Source organism: Chionomys nivalis, chromosome 22, assembly GCF_950005125.1.
Source record: "Chionomys nivalis chromosome 22, mChiNiv1.1, whole genome shotgun sequence".
NCBI lineage: Eukaryota > Metazoa > Chordata > Mammalia > Rodentia > Cricetidae > Chionomys > Chionomys nivalis.
The window spans coordinates 21403317-21418988 of record NC_080107.1 but is presented as its reverse complement, the minus strand read 5'-3'; the positions used below and the strand labels follow the sequence as shown (position 1 = coordinate 21418988).

Sequence of the window (15672 nt, the reverse complement as noted above, 5' to 3'; positions counted from 1 at the left end):
TAGTTTATATGGTCTCTGTCTGGAATAGGAACAGAGTTGGTTATGATGTGCAGTTCTGAGTATGTGTGTATTGGGGTGTGTGTATGTGTGTAGAGGCCAAACTCAGGTGTTATTTTGTGGGTACCACACAGCTTGGATTCTCTCACAGCTTGGTGCTCACTAGGTAGGCCAGGCCAGCCAGGTAGTGAGCTCAGGGAGCCTCCTGCCTCTGCCTCTCCAGTGTTGGCTGGGATGGCAAGTGTATTACTATACCCATGCTGCAATTTTTTTTAAATGTGGATTCTGTGGAGGAATCCTCACAATTGAAAAAAAAATTTTTTTTTGTTATTTTTGAGAATTGCACATTCTACCTAGAAACTGTGAGCTATCCCCTCTCCTCAAATGTTTCTAGATCCCCTTTTCCCTGTGAGGAAAATTTCCTTTTAACTGAAACAGGAGAGATCGCAGCTCCCTATATCCTCGCTCTTTCTCTTTAGTGAGGCCTGCTGGCACACGGCTTTGCCGTTGGTACTGGTAGAGTTTGGGACTGAGTAGTGAGTGAGGGGGTGGCATACAGGTTATGGTATTGTTCCAGAAGCCTCTCCCTCCACTTATTTTTTTCCACCCCCAAAATGTCACCATGTCCAATGTGACAGAATGTTCCCGATGATTACCATCCAGAGAAACACGACTTGCTAAATGATCTGTGGGTGACAGCATTTCTTAGGCACTGAGCAGTGAGTTTTCCATGCTCGGTACGCACTTGGCTTAGGGCATCTGCCGCTTGGGCCAGCGTGCCAGTGTACTGCCATGGTAGAGTCGTGACTGGAGTCAGGTGCCTGGGTTCTCAGCCATGGGCAACTCTGTGTGCCCTCATCTGGAACTCATGAGATTTTAAGCGTCTCTTTGAAACGGACTACGATGAATAAATTAATGTATGTAAAATGTTTAATGAGGTGTCTGGCACATTGAGTAAGGACTTGATAATAACTACTGGCTTAATCATCCTTACTAGGGGGCTGGCAAGATGGCTTAGTGGTAAAGGTACTTGCTGCCAAGCCTGGTGGCCTGAGCTCCATTCCCAGAATCCGCACGACAGAAGGGAGAGAACCGGTACCTGCAAGCTGTCCTCCAGCCGTCCCCCTCCACCCACACACATACAGTCAGCAAAGGTGGTCGTCTTCATTAGTCCAGATACACTCAGTAGACAGAATAGCATTTATAATTAAGACATAACTGCACATTCCAGCGTGTTACTGTGATGCCCCCTTGATGTGAATGTCAGTGAGCTTGGTCTGTAATCTTGAGACTAAGGAATCTTAGTGAGATGGGGGCGGTTTAAGGATGGATACCCTGTAGTCACTGGCCGTTCCTGGCTGTCCTGTTGCTTGGTTTGAGAACACTAATGACATGTGTGTGACGTCTGTGACACTGTGAATGAAGAGGGTGAACTTGGGTTTCTGTTTAAGGACATTTGGCATTATGAAAAGAAATCAGTAATTTGTTGAGCTTGGAAGTTGAAGGCAAAGAAATTGAGACAACTGGGCTGTGGTTAATACACATTAATCCTGGTTGCGGGGGTTGGGGCCAGCCTGGGCTTCATGGGGAGACCCTGTGTCCACACGGGGAAGAAGCTAGACCATCGCTGTAGAACAATCAGTAGGGAATCGGCCATCCTATGTCAGTAAGACCTCGATATATAGGTGGGGTGTGTTAGCTTAAGGTTGAACCTGTGGATTGAAGTTAATAGTAGTTATGACTGGAAGCTCTTAGATATAGAAAAAGGAGGCTTTTTGGTAAGTATCCAGTGGGATCGCTTTACTGGGCAACCCCAGGAAGTAAAAAGAGAAGTTTCCGTGTGCTAGAGAATCAAGTCTACTTTATAAAATATTCGTGTCCTAAACATTGCCAGAATCCATGCCAAGCTAGACACAGCCAAGGGAGAGGGAACCCATCCTTGCCTCTAAGCCTGAGGAACACCCATCATCAACATGTCACTGTGCTTCTTCTAAGGCTTTGCCTGTGTGTCACATTTCACTATTGTCTTACAGCATATAGCATGTTACATATACATGCCTAGATGCTTATTCCATGCGGTTTTGAAAAGTGCCATTTAAAAAAAAAATATGGCAAGCTGTTTCTTTTTCTTTCGTGTAACTTGTTCACTGGCACCAAAACCAGTCTTTATGTCACTCTGTTGGTGGGGGCAGCTTTTCCCCTTGTCCCGATCATGTAAAATGCTGGCTGCTGCTAGCAAGTTCTAGCAGGACAGATACAGTTATTATTTTAAGAGGCCGCCAAGATAAGGTACGAGGTTCCTTTTCTATTATGGAGTGAGGTAAACGGTTCAAAGCCACATTTCCTGAAGCGAAGGACATGGGAAGGGGCAGTTGACCAAAGTGCTGGTAGGCGTGGGTCGTGGAGTACGTACATTATAAAGCCACGGTGTCCTGGCTAATTTAGATGCGTCTCTTAAGTAATGTTTTCTTTTTGTCTCCAAAATAATAAATGTACTATGTGTTTTGAATCTGCGAGTATCTCAGAACGCTTTTGATTGCTATGACGTACAATTGAAAACTTTGCTTCAACGCTATGAGACTTGGTCATCCTAGCCCTTCCCTCTCTATATAGCTGTTGTTTCAATTTCTGACGTTTGATGATAGAGAGGGCAAAGTGTTGTGAATGGAATCGTGGTTCCTGCAAAGATGAGTCGAAGCCCCCTCCCTTTAAATATAACACCTGTGGAAATAACCTCATTTGGAAATACAGTGTTGACAGATGTGATCAATTTAAAGGTCTTGATTGGATTACGTAGGTTGTTCATAATTTCAGATGCCCGGGATTCCTAAGAGAGACTGATATTGATATTTAATCCATTTGGACTTGAGTTTTGTGCATGGTGATAGATATGGATCTATTTTCATTCTTCTACAGATTGACATCCATTTTTGCCAGCACAATTTGTTGAAGGTGCTCTCTTTTTCCATTGTATACTTTTAGCTCCTTTATCGAAAATCAGGTGTTCATAGGTTTGTGGGTTAAAGTCCAGGTCTTCTGTTCGATTCCATTGGTCGACTTCTCTGTTTTTATGCCAATACCAAGCTGTTTTCAATACTGTAGCTCTGTAATAGAATTTGAAGTCAGGGATGGTAATGCCTCCCGACAATCCTTTATTGTATAAGATTGTTATTGTTGAATGTGATGTCCATGCCTATATTCTCAGGACTTGGGAGGCTGAGGCAAGCCTGAGCTACATAGTGAATTCTAAGCTAGCCTGAACTATGAAGTCAGACCCTATCTCAAGCAGACTACCATGGAGAGAGAACACTGTGGATGGATGAAGGCAGGGGTGGGAATGATGAATCTTCAAGCCAAGAAACATCAGAGACGGCTAACGAGAAACAAAGGAAGAGGCATGGACTAGCTTGTCCTGGTGAGAGCATGACCCTACCCCCATGCTTTGATTGTGGACTGTTAGGTCCAGGAATGCAAGAAATTAACTGTGGGTTGTTTGAACCGCCCCTTTTGTGGTACCTTGTTTCACAGTATTCTAGGACAGCTCAGCGAACCCAGATCAGGCATGGCTAGGTTCTGGTTCTTTGTCGCACCCTCTGTTTCACACACAGACCTTGGTCGATGACAGTCCTTTCTTAAGCCTTCAGAACAAAGTTTTTACCAGATGACCCTAGGGCTGGGTCTTCCCCACTAAGGATGCAGCTTAGGACCTGATGGGTCCTTTTGTCTGCATTCCTCCTGACAGAACAGGGTTTGGTTTTAATGATTTAGTCGTGTCTAGGTTTCTCCTGAGAAACAGCTTTTGTTTTCCACATTTGTAATCGTTTCTCACATAATTAAATTTTTTTTTGTCCTCATCCTTCTGTGCCCAGGGGAACCCGTCCTGAGCCTTTACTCTTTATCAGTGTTTAGTATGAAGTACTGGTGGATCCTAGTCTGTGTTGCAGGTGAAGTCATCGGAAAGCAAGCGCTGTGAAAGGTGGAGCCCAGCCTAGCTGATCCATATCCCACCAGGGTTGCCAGCTGTCCTTGACTGTTCTCAGTTTTCTTTCTCCAAGTCTTCAAGCTGAACCGTATATTCAGCTCCTCAGCACCGATGGTTTTAGGGGAGGCCTGTTATATAGGGGGAACCTGTTTAATCAAGGTCCATGAAGTGTTTGTGCTTGGAAGCTTGGGGTGGAGCAGCCTCGGTAACTAGAGTGCGGTTAAGCCGCTGGTTGTTGCAATGACAAAGTATCCTCCATTGTCTCCGTTGTTGTCTTTTAGATTGCTGGTCTCTCTTATTTTTTCTAGCCATCTCCTATTTGGTGATACAGTTTCTGCACATGTGAGTTTTTGCCTCTTAGTTTATAGATATTTCACTGGGGTTCTCGGGAGGCTTTGCCTGGTGCAGTTTTACCCCCTTCCATTGCACCTCAACCCACTCCATCCCCTGGCTTCCCCCTGCCAGTGACAACAAAGATGATCAGGAGCTGGCGCCGAGACAGTCCAGGGTCAGGAAGAAGAAATGCTTGCCACTGGTGATGACATTCTGCTGTTCTTCCTCTCTTGTCGCCTGTCCACCTGCCAACGGCGGTCAGGGTCACCCCTGGGCGATAATCACCCCACAGGTGTCCCTGAGCACATACCCTGTGGGATGGAACTTCTTTTCTTTCGACTGCCAAGTTAGATCATAGCAGGTGGCCAGTTTAACCCAAAGACCTTCAAGTGTACACATGGCTCTATCCTTGGGAGTATAAATGTAAATATTTGCGTCAGGCGTGCACACAGAGCGTCAGCCATAGACAAGGATTAACCTCTGTCCATGCTCCCAGTGGTTTACTTCCCATATCCAGGTGCGGGCATGACTACAGAATGCATATGTCCTTCCAGAGAGCCTCCATCCACAAACAGGTGTGTTTACATGTATATCACACACATAGGATTGTAGATAAATACTATATAACATATACAAATGGATACACATACTCCCCCACGAAGCATACATTTTTAAATATAGAAAACTTTTGTACATGATCGTTTCTTTCCTTTCCCCTCCATTTTTCTCTCTCTCTTTTTTTTCTTCTTCCCATATTGGCCTTGACTTCTGAATTCCCAGCACAGGCATCTTAGATCCCGACCAGCTTCTTGTTCCAGCGGCAAGAGAAATCCCTGCTACACCTTGCGTCGGGGAGAGTTTGAAAGCCCATGACTTGAGCTGCAGTAGTTGAAACGGCTTCCCAGACAGCTCTAGGCCTCCTCCCTGAACAGACAGAGGAGTTGGGGTTGCACCCTGATCAGCTGTAGGAACACAAGACCTCGAAAGCTTCAGAACCAGAGAGGTGGTGCAGTCCGCGAGGTCAGGAAGCATCTATGTGCTGCCGAGGAAATGTTGACTAAGGAATTTTGAGAGCATCCCACAGACCTTTTCTGGCTGCTGTGGGTTGCAGCTCTTAGCTGACCCACATCTTCATTCTTCCTCTGGGGCAGACTGGGGTGGGGGTGGGGGTGGGGCTGGACCTGCTTTTCTATTGCTGCAGGAGATGCCGGCACACACCGCAAGAGTTAATGAACATGCAGTACTGGGTGAAAGGAAAGGAGCCTATTTCGGGTGCTTGATGACTAAACACCTATGCTTCAGACGTACTTGGTTTGTGTGACAGCAGCGTAAGGTGTGACTGAAAGAAAATTAATGATCAGGAGGCTTGGGCACCTCCCCGGCGGAATGTTCAAGAGTGCTTGGAACTAATTAAGCAGCCGCACGGAACTGGAAAATAGAGGAGGGAACAGGCTTCTTCATGGTGGCCGGGGACCACGTGTAGACCTACATACTCTATTTTTGGTGTTCTCTATTAAGTACACAGAGTGACATAATAGTGAAAGCATCTCTTAGCAGCCTTCTGAAATGGGAATGGCACTGTGAAGATGGATTCCATGTTTGATGGCCTGAGTCCAAACTCCCCTTTGACATTTGCTGGTGCCCTCAGGGATGTCACTTAGTCCTTTCTGGTCCTCAGTGTCCTCGTCTGAGAAGGGAACGGGGAATCACGACTGCTTGGTAACCTACCAAGGTTGTGAAGATGAAATGAGGAGACAGATGCACTTGGTGTCTGTCTGGGTACCTGCTTGCACCTTTGGAAGCATTTGCTTTAAATTATGTTTGCGTAGGGTGTGAGAATGGAGGTTTTCCTGATGTCATATATTTTTAAAGCATAGTAGCTCCTGCATGGTGACATAGGTGGAACTGCCAGTCTGTTTACTCGTATGTTTTGGGATGAGGTGCTTCTGTGCATGCACTTCTATAGCTTGCAATGTGAGGACATTGCTGACCTCTGTTTAGAAGGCATTTGTGTGATATCCGAAGACAAAAGGATCCACCTGTCTTATCAGCTGGCACTGTTTGAACCCTGGAGTTAGCTGGTTTCTGGTTTCTCTGCTGTTACTGTGGTACTGTTTGCGGATTAGCTGTGATTGTGTGAATATGTTTTGGAAAATTGTTGACATGGATCCCGTTATCCTTTCGTTTTGAAAATGTCCACCGAATGCTCAGTAGCTCTGACCAGATGCCAGGAGGACACATGAGACACATGATGCTCTAAACTGCTGCCCGTTGCACAGAAAGCCTTTTACAAGGCTCAGAAACGACACTGCAGAGGAAATTTCTTCCAGCTTGCTGGGTTTCTGTAAATATATGAGTTATGCGATTATAAAAACCTTATGATAGAAAATATGTTTAAAAAACAGTGTGCTTAGAGGCAGGAACCCTATAAGATGCTGTAATACATTTAATGTCCTAGTTAAATGTATCACCCCAGTCCCATTTTATGAAGCTGGATACACAGAGCATCTTTCTCTTTCTATTTGAAGCTTCCAGCCCTGCTTCCCCAGCCACTTACGTGCACGATAAATGGAAATCTTATTTCCTGCCTCTGTAGACCTATTTACCTGAATGTCTGAGCTCACCCTTGTCTTTCTCAGGGCGACCCCGTCTCAGATTGGCTTTACTTTTATCTGCCTGCCTTCCCTGCCCTGGTTTTTTAAAGCCGTCTCTAATCCTCCACTCCATGTACTCTAATCTGCAGCATCGACTTCAGCATTCTGCATGGCCACCTTTAGACATTCATCTCCTAGATTCACAGTTCTTCTCCATTGTGTATTTAAATCCTCACTCGGAGTCTTTAAGAATAGGGGAAGAAAAGTTAAAATAAAGAGCCATTATCAAAAGCCATTTCCGCCAATTTACAGTGCTTTATTGGATGTCTTTATTCTCTTTGGTGAGTCCATTATCTTCACAAATACAGCTCTCACTCTGATACTTCTTCTATGTGGATATTTTAATTTTGATTTATTGTAAGCCCAGAAGACATTATAAATGTCCACCATTCATCCTCATGCCCTTCCTGATCTTTTATTTTTCAGACTTCAGGAAGTCAGTAATTTTAAAATAGGAAAAGAGGTGAGAGAGAGAGAAAATGTCAGAGACTACACACACACACACTCACACACACACACACACAGCTTACAGAACCTAAGATACTATTAGGCCCTTTACAGAAAAAGTGTGATTGCCCCTTACATATTTGACTGATTTAGAACGTGTTTTCTTTGAGGCTCTCTGTTTTTCTCAGCATTCTTAAACAAGTGGAATAGTGTGTTAGAATCTGAGCTGGCTGGATGGGGGAAGACTCCAGCTGCTCCCTCTTTTCCTCCCAGTTAATGTGGTTCCAGTTTCTTGCCCGAGAGAGGTGTGATTGGATCAGGGGCTCTCTGAGAGGAACTCACGCTGCTGTTGAAATGTGCCATGGGACGCACCTGCCAGTGTTGGAGGGGAGCCTGGCAAATCCTGGTCATTGATAACATGGCTTGCACTCACTCCCTGGAGTGGATGCCTTTGTCCTGCCCAGCCTGGCCTTTCTGCGGCAGCGACTGGAAGAGTGACTGAAGTGCTTCCTATTACTTAACTGAAGCGAGGAATAAAGTAGGTTGTAGTGAAAACATCGTCTACTCAAGGCCCAGTGAAATGTCCCAGTCATGCTGGGTATTCTAGTGGAACGTGTTTAATTCTTCTTTTTCCTCTCTAAGCGTCTGCTGAGGAATGTTGAATCAGCCAGGGTGTAGCAAGCTTTTCCATTGGGACCACCCGCCCACAAACAGTGACATGGAGACTCCTTATTAATTATGAAAGCTCGGCCTTAGCCTAGGCTTGTCTCATCAGCTCATATAAATTAACCTGCTTTTAGTAATTTGCCATGTGGCTTTTTACCCGTTCGTTCTGTATGTCTGACTCCTTCCATGTCTTGTTGGCATCTCCTCTGCCCATCGATTATCTATCTCCTCCTCCTTCCTCTCTCTGGCTGGAAGTCCCACCTGTACTTCCTGCCTAGCGCTTGGCTGTGCAGCTCCTTATTAAACCAATCACAGCAATATATCTTCACACAGTGTACAAATATTTCACAATACAGGACACGTCTGATGTCTGCTTGCTTAGAGCATGCCCCATCGCTGATGTGTGTGTCCCAACCAGGGTTCTGCTTTTGGCCTCTGGTGTCCTAGGCTTTCTTTGTCCTAAACCTGCTGCCCTGTGCTGCTAAAGTTGTAGGCTCCAGGATGCTGCCCAGCCTCCGAGCAGCTGGATCTCCCACTTGGTGCTTTGTGCCCCCCTGCACATCCATACGGTTATTCTCTCTGTGCATGCCTTCCTAATGAAAGGAAGCTGCAAGTTTGTTTCTGAAAAACCAAGCAGAACAGCATGTTTGGGACAGATACTGTCATGAGATGGCCAAGTCAAGCTGAAATGGAAGCGCCCCTCCCCCAAGCCCCTTCTCTAAGTCCAATTTTTATTGCAGCCTACATAAAATCAAAGAGCTGGGGTCCAGCTGTTCCCGAGGCTGAGGGTCCTTCTGGCTGCAGCATGCTTTGGAAGCTGTTTCTCACAGACTTGCGGTTAATGAAAATATTTGCTTTGCTTCATACAAACAAAGTTCATGGGCAGAATTTGTGATTAGGAAATGCTTTAAATCTTCTGCCTTCCAGTCCCCTAGTCCCTAATTTCTCTTGTTCTGTGTTAGAGAATTCTAAGTGTCTGAGATAAAAACCCCTTTTTCGGGAATAGGCTTAACTTTTAAAGTTTCTGGTGATGGTGTGTGCCTTTCCCCATTTCTCTGTGTTCCCATTGAAATGAAGGGGTTGGAAGTCCGGGTTTTCATGTGTAGGTCAGAAATCTTTCAGAGTGGGTAGAGAGACTATTGCTTATGGCTTGTCAGGCCCTCTCACTGTTTCCAGTCCAAGTCTGTGGCTTGGCTAATACATAGGTACCCATGGCTGCAAACACATGGAAAATCAACATTGCCCGGAGTCCCCGTGCCACTGTAGGGCTGTAACTTCAGTTTCTTGTATGGTCTTGTCTGTTTTCGATTGTACTTGCCTGGGCACCTGACGATCAGGTCATTGGAGTGTTCTTGTAGGTGCTTACAGAACCAAATGGTAGTGGGGACTGGTCATGGAACTCGTTAGGAGACCAAGAAAGTAATTGTCCTGCTCTCACAGGTCCCTCTATAAGCACACAGCCCTGTCGGGAGGTAGTGGTCTGGTTGTCGCTTTGGCTTTTTTATTCATTGGCAATAACAGAGGTGGTAATCTAGGTGCCTCATGCACTGGCTAACGATCTCAAGAGGTGGCATCTTCAAGAATCCAGGCTGTTTCTCTCATGTGTACGTAACATTGTAAGTCTGGCAGGTATATAATATGGATGTTTATGAAGGCGTGATAAGCGAGAGTGCGCAGGTCCAGTGCAGTGGCCTCTACCATTCGTGTGGGTAGTATTAAAGGGCCTCCCCAAACCTATGTTTACCCTCTTCCCTTAGGGCTAGCCTGTCTTGGTCTCCTGCCATGAGTGTTGATGTAATTCCAGTGAGAGCTGTCTAGGAATTGCACCTTTCTTCCTCTTCTTCAAGTGCTAGTCATTTGGGCAGATAGTGACAAATCATTGTAATGTCCCAAGTTTATTGAGATACTTCAAGTGTCGCTGGCCAGGTGAGACTGGAGAGACCTTCCCGTCTCTGCCAGTACCCATGGCTTTTCTCCTGACAGCTCTTGGGCTATTGCTTGTGGAAGTGAGGCTTGAGCGTCATTCTGTGGTAGGGTTAGCACTCCTTCCCAATGGCTACAGACGTGGAAAACAAGTCCAGCAATGCAACATGGATTAATGATGGGTTTCGGTCACATCCCTTTTTGGGCCTCATGCACAAAGATCTGGAAAAAATGAGTGTCTGCTTGGCTTTACAGCTCTTGGGTTTCATCCCCCTCCTCCCCCCAAATGTAGTACTTGCGTTTGCTTCTTTAGCAGAAGCTATGACAAGGACTAGTTGGAGGGCATTTGTCAGACAGACTGATTTTGCTTATGGAAAACTTGCATGTCTCCTCCTAATTCTGCTGCTGCCCATAATTTAGAACTCTGAAGATGTTTTATAATCTACGGGGTGATGACTCAGGCTTCTTTGCAGCCCTCAGCTGCTTCACGGTCTCTACTGAGGGACTGTGACTCGGGGTGGGGTGGCGGAGTAGGAGAGGACAGGAGCAAAGTGTATCATCCGGGACGTGTGGACTGGCTGAATCTCTTCTTTCTTGGTTCGTCCTTGCCCAGATCTGTACTCCTCATATTCTCTGTACATTGTGATTGCAGCCTCTGTATTTCCGGAGGATCAGCTCCCTCTAGAAAGTTTTAGTTCATAATGGTGTGCTACTTTGTTCCCAGGTTCATTTGGGGGTTAGATACTATGGGAACCTCCTCAGTAGATGAGCCCTGTGATGGTTTGGGGTTGGCGAGGGTTCAGAATGGTAGAGTAGACGGGATCGGGAAAGAAAAGTATTTCTAGGAAGCACCGTGAAGCCGTCTGGGTCTTCCATTGGCAGCCTTGTATTGGAGGAAGCAGACTGCAGGCTCAGAGTCCAGAGAGCTCCTGGCTTTGGAATCTGCTCCACTAATACAAAAGTACAGGACCTCCTGCTCGTAACTGCAGCAGCCAAATCAGAGCGTCTTGTGGATCATGACTTTCTGTAGCAATTGAGCAGAACACAAAGGGTCTCCTGGCCGGGTTTGTTGATGCTTCCGTGGTAAAGCTTGAGTCTCTCCTGTAGGCAACAGATTTCAAGAGTGATAAAGGAAATGATTAAAAAGAAATTTACTATTCTGGTGTATGGGAATTGTATTCTAAGAACATAGCTCATAGGAATTAAAGTCTCATCAACTTGTCGTGGATGGTGTAACCTAGATACCATCTCTCCACTCCAGGTGGTGACTTTGGTTCAGAGACGCCTGCCTTGTCCTCCGGTCACAGCGGTGACTCTCCTGTGAGCGGTCTTCCTACAGCAGAAGACCCCTATCGTGTGAGCTTGGCCAAAGGGGTTTCGATGTCTCTGCCTTCATCACCTCTGCTGCCTCGACAGTCTCACTTGACACAGTCAAGATCAATCAAGAAATCCCCAGGTAAAGAACAAAACACCCAGTATCTATATACGTTTTATATTGGCTATTAAATATATTCATTAAATGTAAGAAGGTAAGTGAGTCCCTGTAAGAGCCAGGTATGCAGAATGTGCCTGTAATCCCAGCTGGGGCGGAATTGCTTGAGCCAGGGGTTCAGGTCAGCTTGGTCAACGTAGTGAGACCTCATCTAAAAACACACATCTTTTAGGAGAATTTTTTTTTTCAGTGTTCAAATAACTTCTAGAAGAAGGGGATTTAAAAAGAAAGATATATTTTTAATATATTTTATGTGTGTGTCTGTGTGGGTATATGTGTGTGTGAATTCAGGTTCCATCAGACCAGAAGTTGTTGGATCTCTTGGAGCTAGAGTTACGGGTGGTTGTGAGCCACCCGACATGGGGAATTGCACTCAGATTTTCTTCAAGAGTAGTAAGTACTCCTAACTGCTGCTGTCCTCAGGGGAAAAAAATAAAAGTATTTCTATCCACCTTTCTGTATTGTTCCACATCCATACATAATGATAAAAAAAATGCCCAGAATAGCCTTTGATAAAGATTCAAGATCATGATATAAGAACTAACGTTTACAATTGGCTTTCTCAGCTTCTTCCTGGTGAATCGAGGAACACTGTCTCTTATAAGATGTCTCTAATTTTTTCCTTCCTTCCTTCCTTCCTTCCTTCCTTCCTTCCTTCCTTCCTTCCTTCCTTCCTTCCTCCCTCCCTCCCTCCCTCCCTCCCTCCCTCCCTCCCTCCCTCCCTCCCTCCCTCCCTCCCTCCCTCCCTCCCTCCCTCCCTCCTTCCTTCCTTCCTTCCTTCCTTCCTTCCTTCCTTCCTTCTTTTTGGAGACAAGGTTTCTCTATGCAGCTCTGGCTGTCCTGGAACTCACTTTATGGATCAGGCTAGCCTTGAACTCACAGAGTTCTACTTGCCTCTGCCTCCTAAGTGCTGGGATTAAAGGTGTGTGCCACCACCACCCAGCTACAAGATGCCCCTAGAAGTTCTGGATGCAGGCGAGTGTCCCGGACAGCATTCTGTTCATTACTGCCAAGCTTTGTGTATTGCATCTGTTTATCAGCTGACATCACGTGCCACTGGACCAGCTCTGAAGGTTAATCTCTGGCCAAGAGTCAGACTTGTAGCAGTGCGGGGGCCCTGGCTCAGGGGCTGCTTGTGTAAGGCTGTTTGACCCCTTTCATGATTACCAGCTTCAGACACTTGCTGATACCGAGAAGAAAAGCAAGTAGGAGCTGGCCGCTAGAGGCTGGGGTTCAGATGTGAGGGAAGCCTTTCTGGTTGTGCTCATCCCTGGGGTCCTCACACTTCTTTGATATTCTTTTAAATGGGCTGAATATTTGCTTACAAAAGGCAGGATAATTTGGCTTCTCATTGATCACATGCCAGTGAAAATTCTTCTCAATTACATGGGAACATATTCTGGGTTCATCTAGACTGCGCCCTGGGGCTATAAAATTAATTAGTTTCTGGTTTCTTAAATATTTGTGTTGCTTAGAGTGGCATATGCATTATTTCTGAATCATTTAGTCGGTGTTTGAGATTTATATATGGTAAAATTAAGAGGGAAAACCCTGAGGCATTCTGTGTTTTGGAATGGTGGCATGAATTTGGTGATTGTCCAGAATCTTTCATTGTTCCAAAACTTTCTTATTCTGGACAGCATTGTTTACAGTTCATTTGTTAGCTGGAACTTGGGATTTTTTTTTTTTTTTTTTTTTGGTATGAAGTGATTTCCTGTGCCAAGGAATTTGACCTGTTTATCAGTATTTAGGGAAATTCCTGGAATGTCCTCTGCTTGCTCCACTGTTATATCAGATGGCTTTTCTTCCTTCAAGCCCTGTTTCCCACAGGGCCCCTCTGGCTAGATTACCCTGGTTGGAATGACCAATTTTAGGAGTCGTGAGCATCTCCTTTTAACAGCCCTGTCGCTTTGTCTTATCACCAGAGGTGAGTGGGTTTCTCAACAGGAACTTTTTGCTTTGCCCAATTTCAGACTCACGTACCTTCTCCCAGGCCTAACTTTTATTATTGTTTTATACAATCCAGATTAAGCCAAGAAACCTGTTATATCAGTTTAACAAGGAAGCCCTGTCCCCACCTTGTTCTTCCTCTGCCACCACCCCCCTCGGTGATAAGTGATCATCATGGCCTGACTTCAGCAGAACCCCATTAGGTTCGTTCAGCCAGAATCCCCTCCTTATTCCTGATGTGTCCTCTTTGCAGTATTCCATCCTCTGACCTTCACCCTGCAGCTTGGCTATACATCCCCCATTTGGCTGTGCAACTTTCAGAGTTGAGCCTAGTCTTTCCTTTACTTAAAAATTCTACTGCAGGGGATCCAACACCCACTCCTGAACTAGGTGTGCCTTCCTACACTCTGACAAGTGTCATTGAATGATGCTTTGTCTTTAAAGTTGTGCACTTCACATAACCGATGCTTTAGGGCAACCAAAATGTCTTAGCCAAGTATAATAATAATCTAGAGCCTGTTTCTCACTGAAGAACCTCAGTTGAAGGGAATTCCAAGCACAGAGATTTGACATACTGAAGCTATTCTTTTCTGCCATGCAGTTGCTCAGACAATGAATTGCCATTGCTTATGCCCCAGGGCCGGGGACCACCTGAGACTCTAGGGAAGACTGCATTTCACACGTAATTTTATCACTGATGACAACATCAGTGTCTGTTTGGTGGGACTCTCTGTAGCATTGGCAGGCAAGCCAGGGTGACATGACTGTCCTGAAGAGTTTGAAGAGAAGAGTCTTCAGATGGGTACAGAAACCCCGGCCACTGTGTCCCTTCTTCCTTGGACAATATCAGATAGGTTTAGCTTTGAGAAAAATATCCCAAAGTTTTTTCTCTTATTAAAAAATGAAATGAAATTTATTTCTAAGTTCTTTGGTTGGTCGTAGGGACAGAAGGATGTAACCATCCTCCTGAATATTCAATCTTTCAACAGATTCAATAAAAAAAATGCCTTCTAATTTAGATGTTTTTGTTCAACTGAGCAGATCTATGCTAGCAGAACAGGTCTTGTGTACTGCCCAAATCCATGTAGCAACTTAGTGTCTCACAGTGCTGATTTGGTGTCATTGTCTTAGTAATTTTAACTTAGAAGATTGAAGGCAAAGCTGGCTGTTTAAGAATTGCAGTGGCTTACAAGACATGAAATGATATTTTCATAGTTCCTAACACACACTTCTGCTTAGACCGTATTATTGGAAAAGTACCCTGAGTGCTAATGTCTTACCTGCCTGTTTTTTTTTTCAATTTTTAAAAAGGTTGACATATGGCAGTGAGCATGCACTGACTTTAAAAATATCTATTTTAGAACCAGCACCACTGCTACTAAGGATACAGTAAATGCAGTGTACCTTAGTTCTGGGAAGATAATGAGCCACTCCATCCTTAGGTACCCATCTTTTCTCCACTATAGCCTGTGCACCCCGACTGTTGTTCAGGCCCAGCTTTCAAATTACCTTGCAAGCTTTTTAAAAAATAATTTATAATGTTTATGAAGTTGCTTCTAAAAGATGCAAAACCTTGGAATCAAGAGTTCGTGGCCAGCCTGGCTGCACATAACATGACCTCGTCTTCACCAACAAAAACCCTCAGGAGCTCCCCTAAGCCACCAGACTGTTTACTTGCTTATGTAGAAACACTTCACTGCTAATCAAACTTCAAGCAGTCAGTAGTACATAGTTGTGCATTTTGCTTGCAAGGTATTGGCTGGATGATCAAGGAAAGAGCATGATTGGAAAACTGGTGAGAGAGACATTCGAGGATATGGTGGTTTGAATGAGAATGGTCCCCATAGGCTCACATGTGAATGCTTGGTCCCCAGTTGTAACTGCTTGGAAAGGATTAGGAGGTGTTGCCTTGTTGGAGGAGGTGTGTCACTGAGGGTGAGTGCTGAGCTTTCAAATGCCCACACCATTCCCTCTTTGCTTTCTCTACTTCCTGTTGGTTGCTAAGTACAGGAAGCTCTCAGCTGCTTCTCCAGTGCCTGTCCTCCCTTGATCCCTGCCATCATGGTTATACCTCTCTGCCATTGTGAGTCTCGAATTTTAAACAGTTTCTTTTGTAAGTTGGCTTAGTCACAATGTTTTGTCACAGCAGTCGAACAGTAACTATGGTAAGGAAGAAGTGTGTGGCTAGATCTCTGAGTGGGCCAAGGATTCTGTGTCCCGTACAAATG

At 45.1% G+C, this 15672-nt stretch overlaps 1 protein-coding gene across 8 annotated transcripts in view; it reads left to right on the top strand.

The window, feature by feature from the left end:
• The window catches only part of Tanc1 (tetratricopeptide repeat, ankyrin repeat and coiled-coil containing 1), a 219217-nt gene that overhangs the window by 98585 nt on the left and 104960 nt on the right, over window positions 1–15672 (top strand). For all 8 annotated transcript variants that reach the window (XM_057754799.1, XM_057754797.1, XM_057754798.1 and 5 more), the window contains exon 4: window positions 11264–11458. In XM_057754799.1, coding sequence (XP_057610782.1) covers window positions 11264–11458 — 195 coding nt within the window. The remainder of the gene's footprint in view (window positions 1–11263; window positions 11459–15672) is intronic.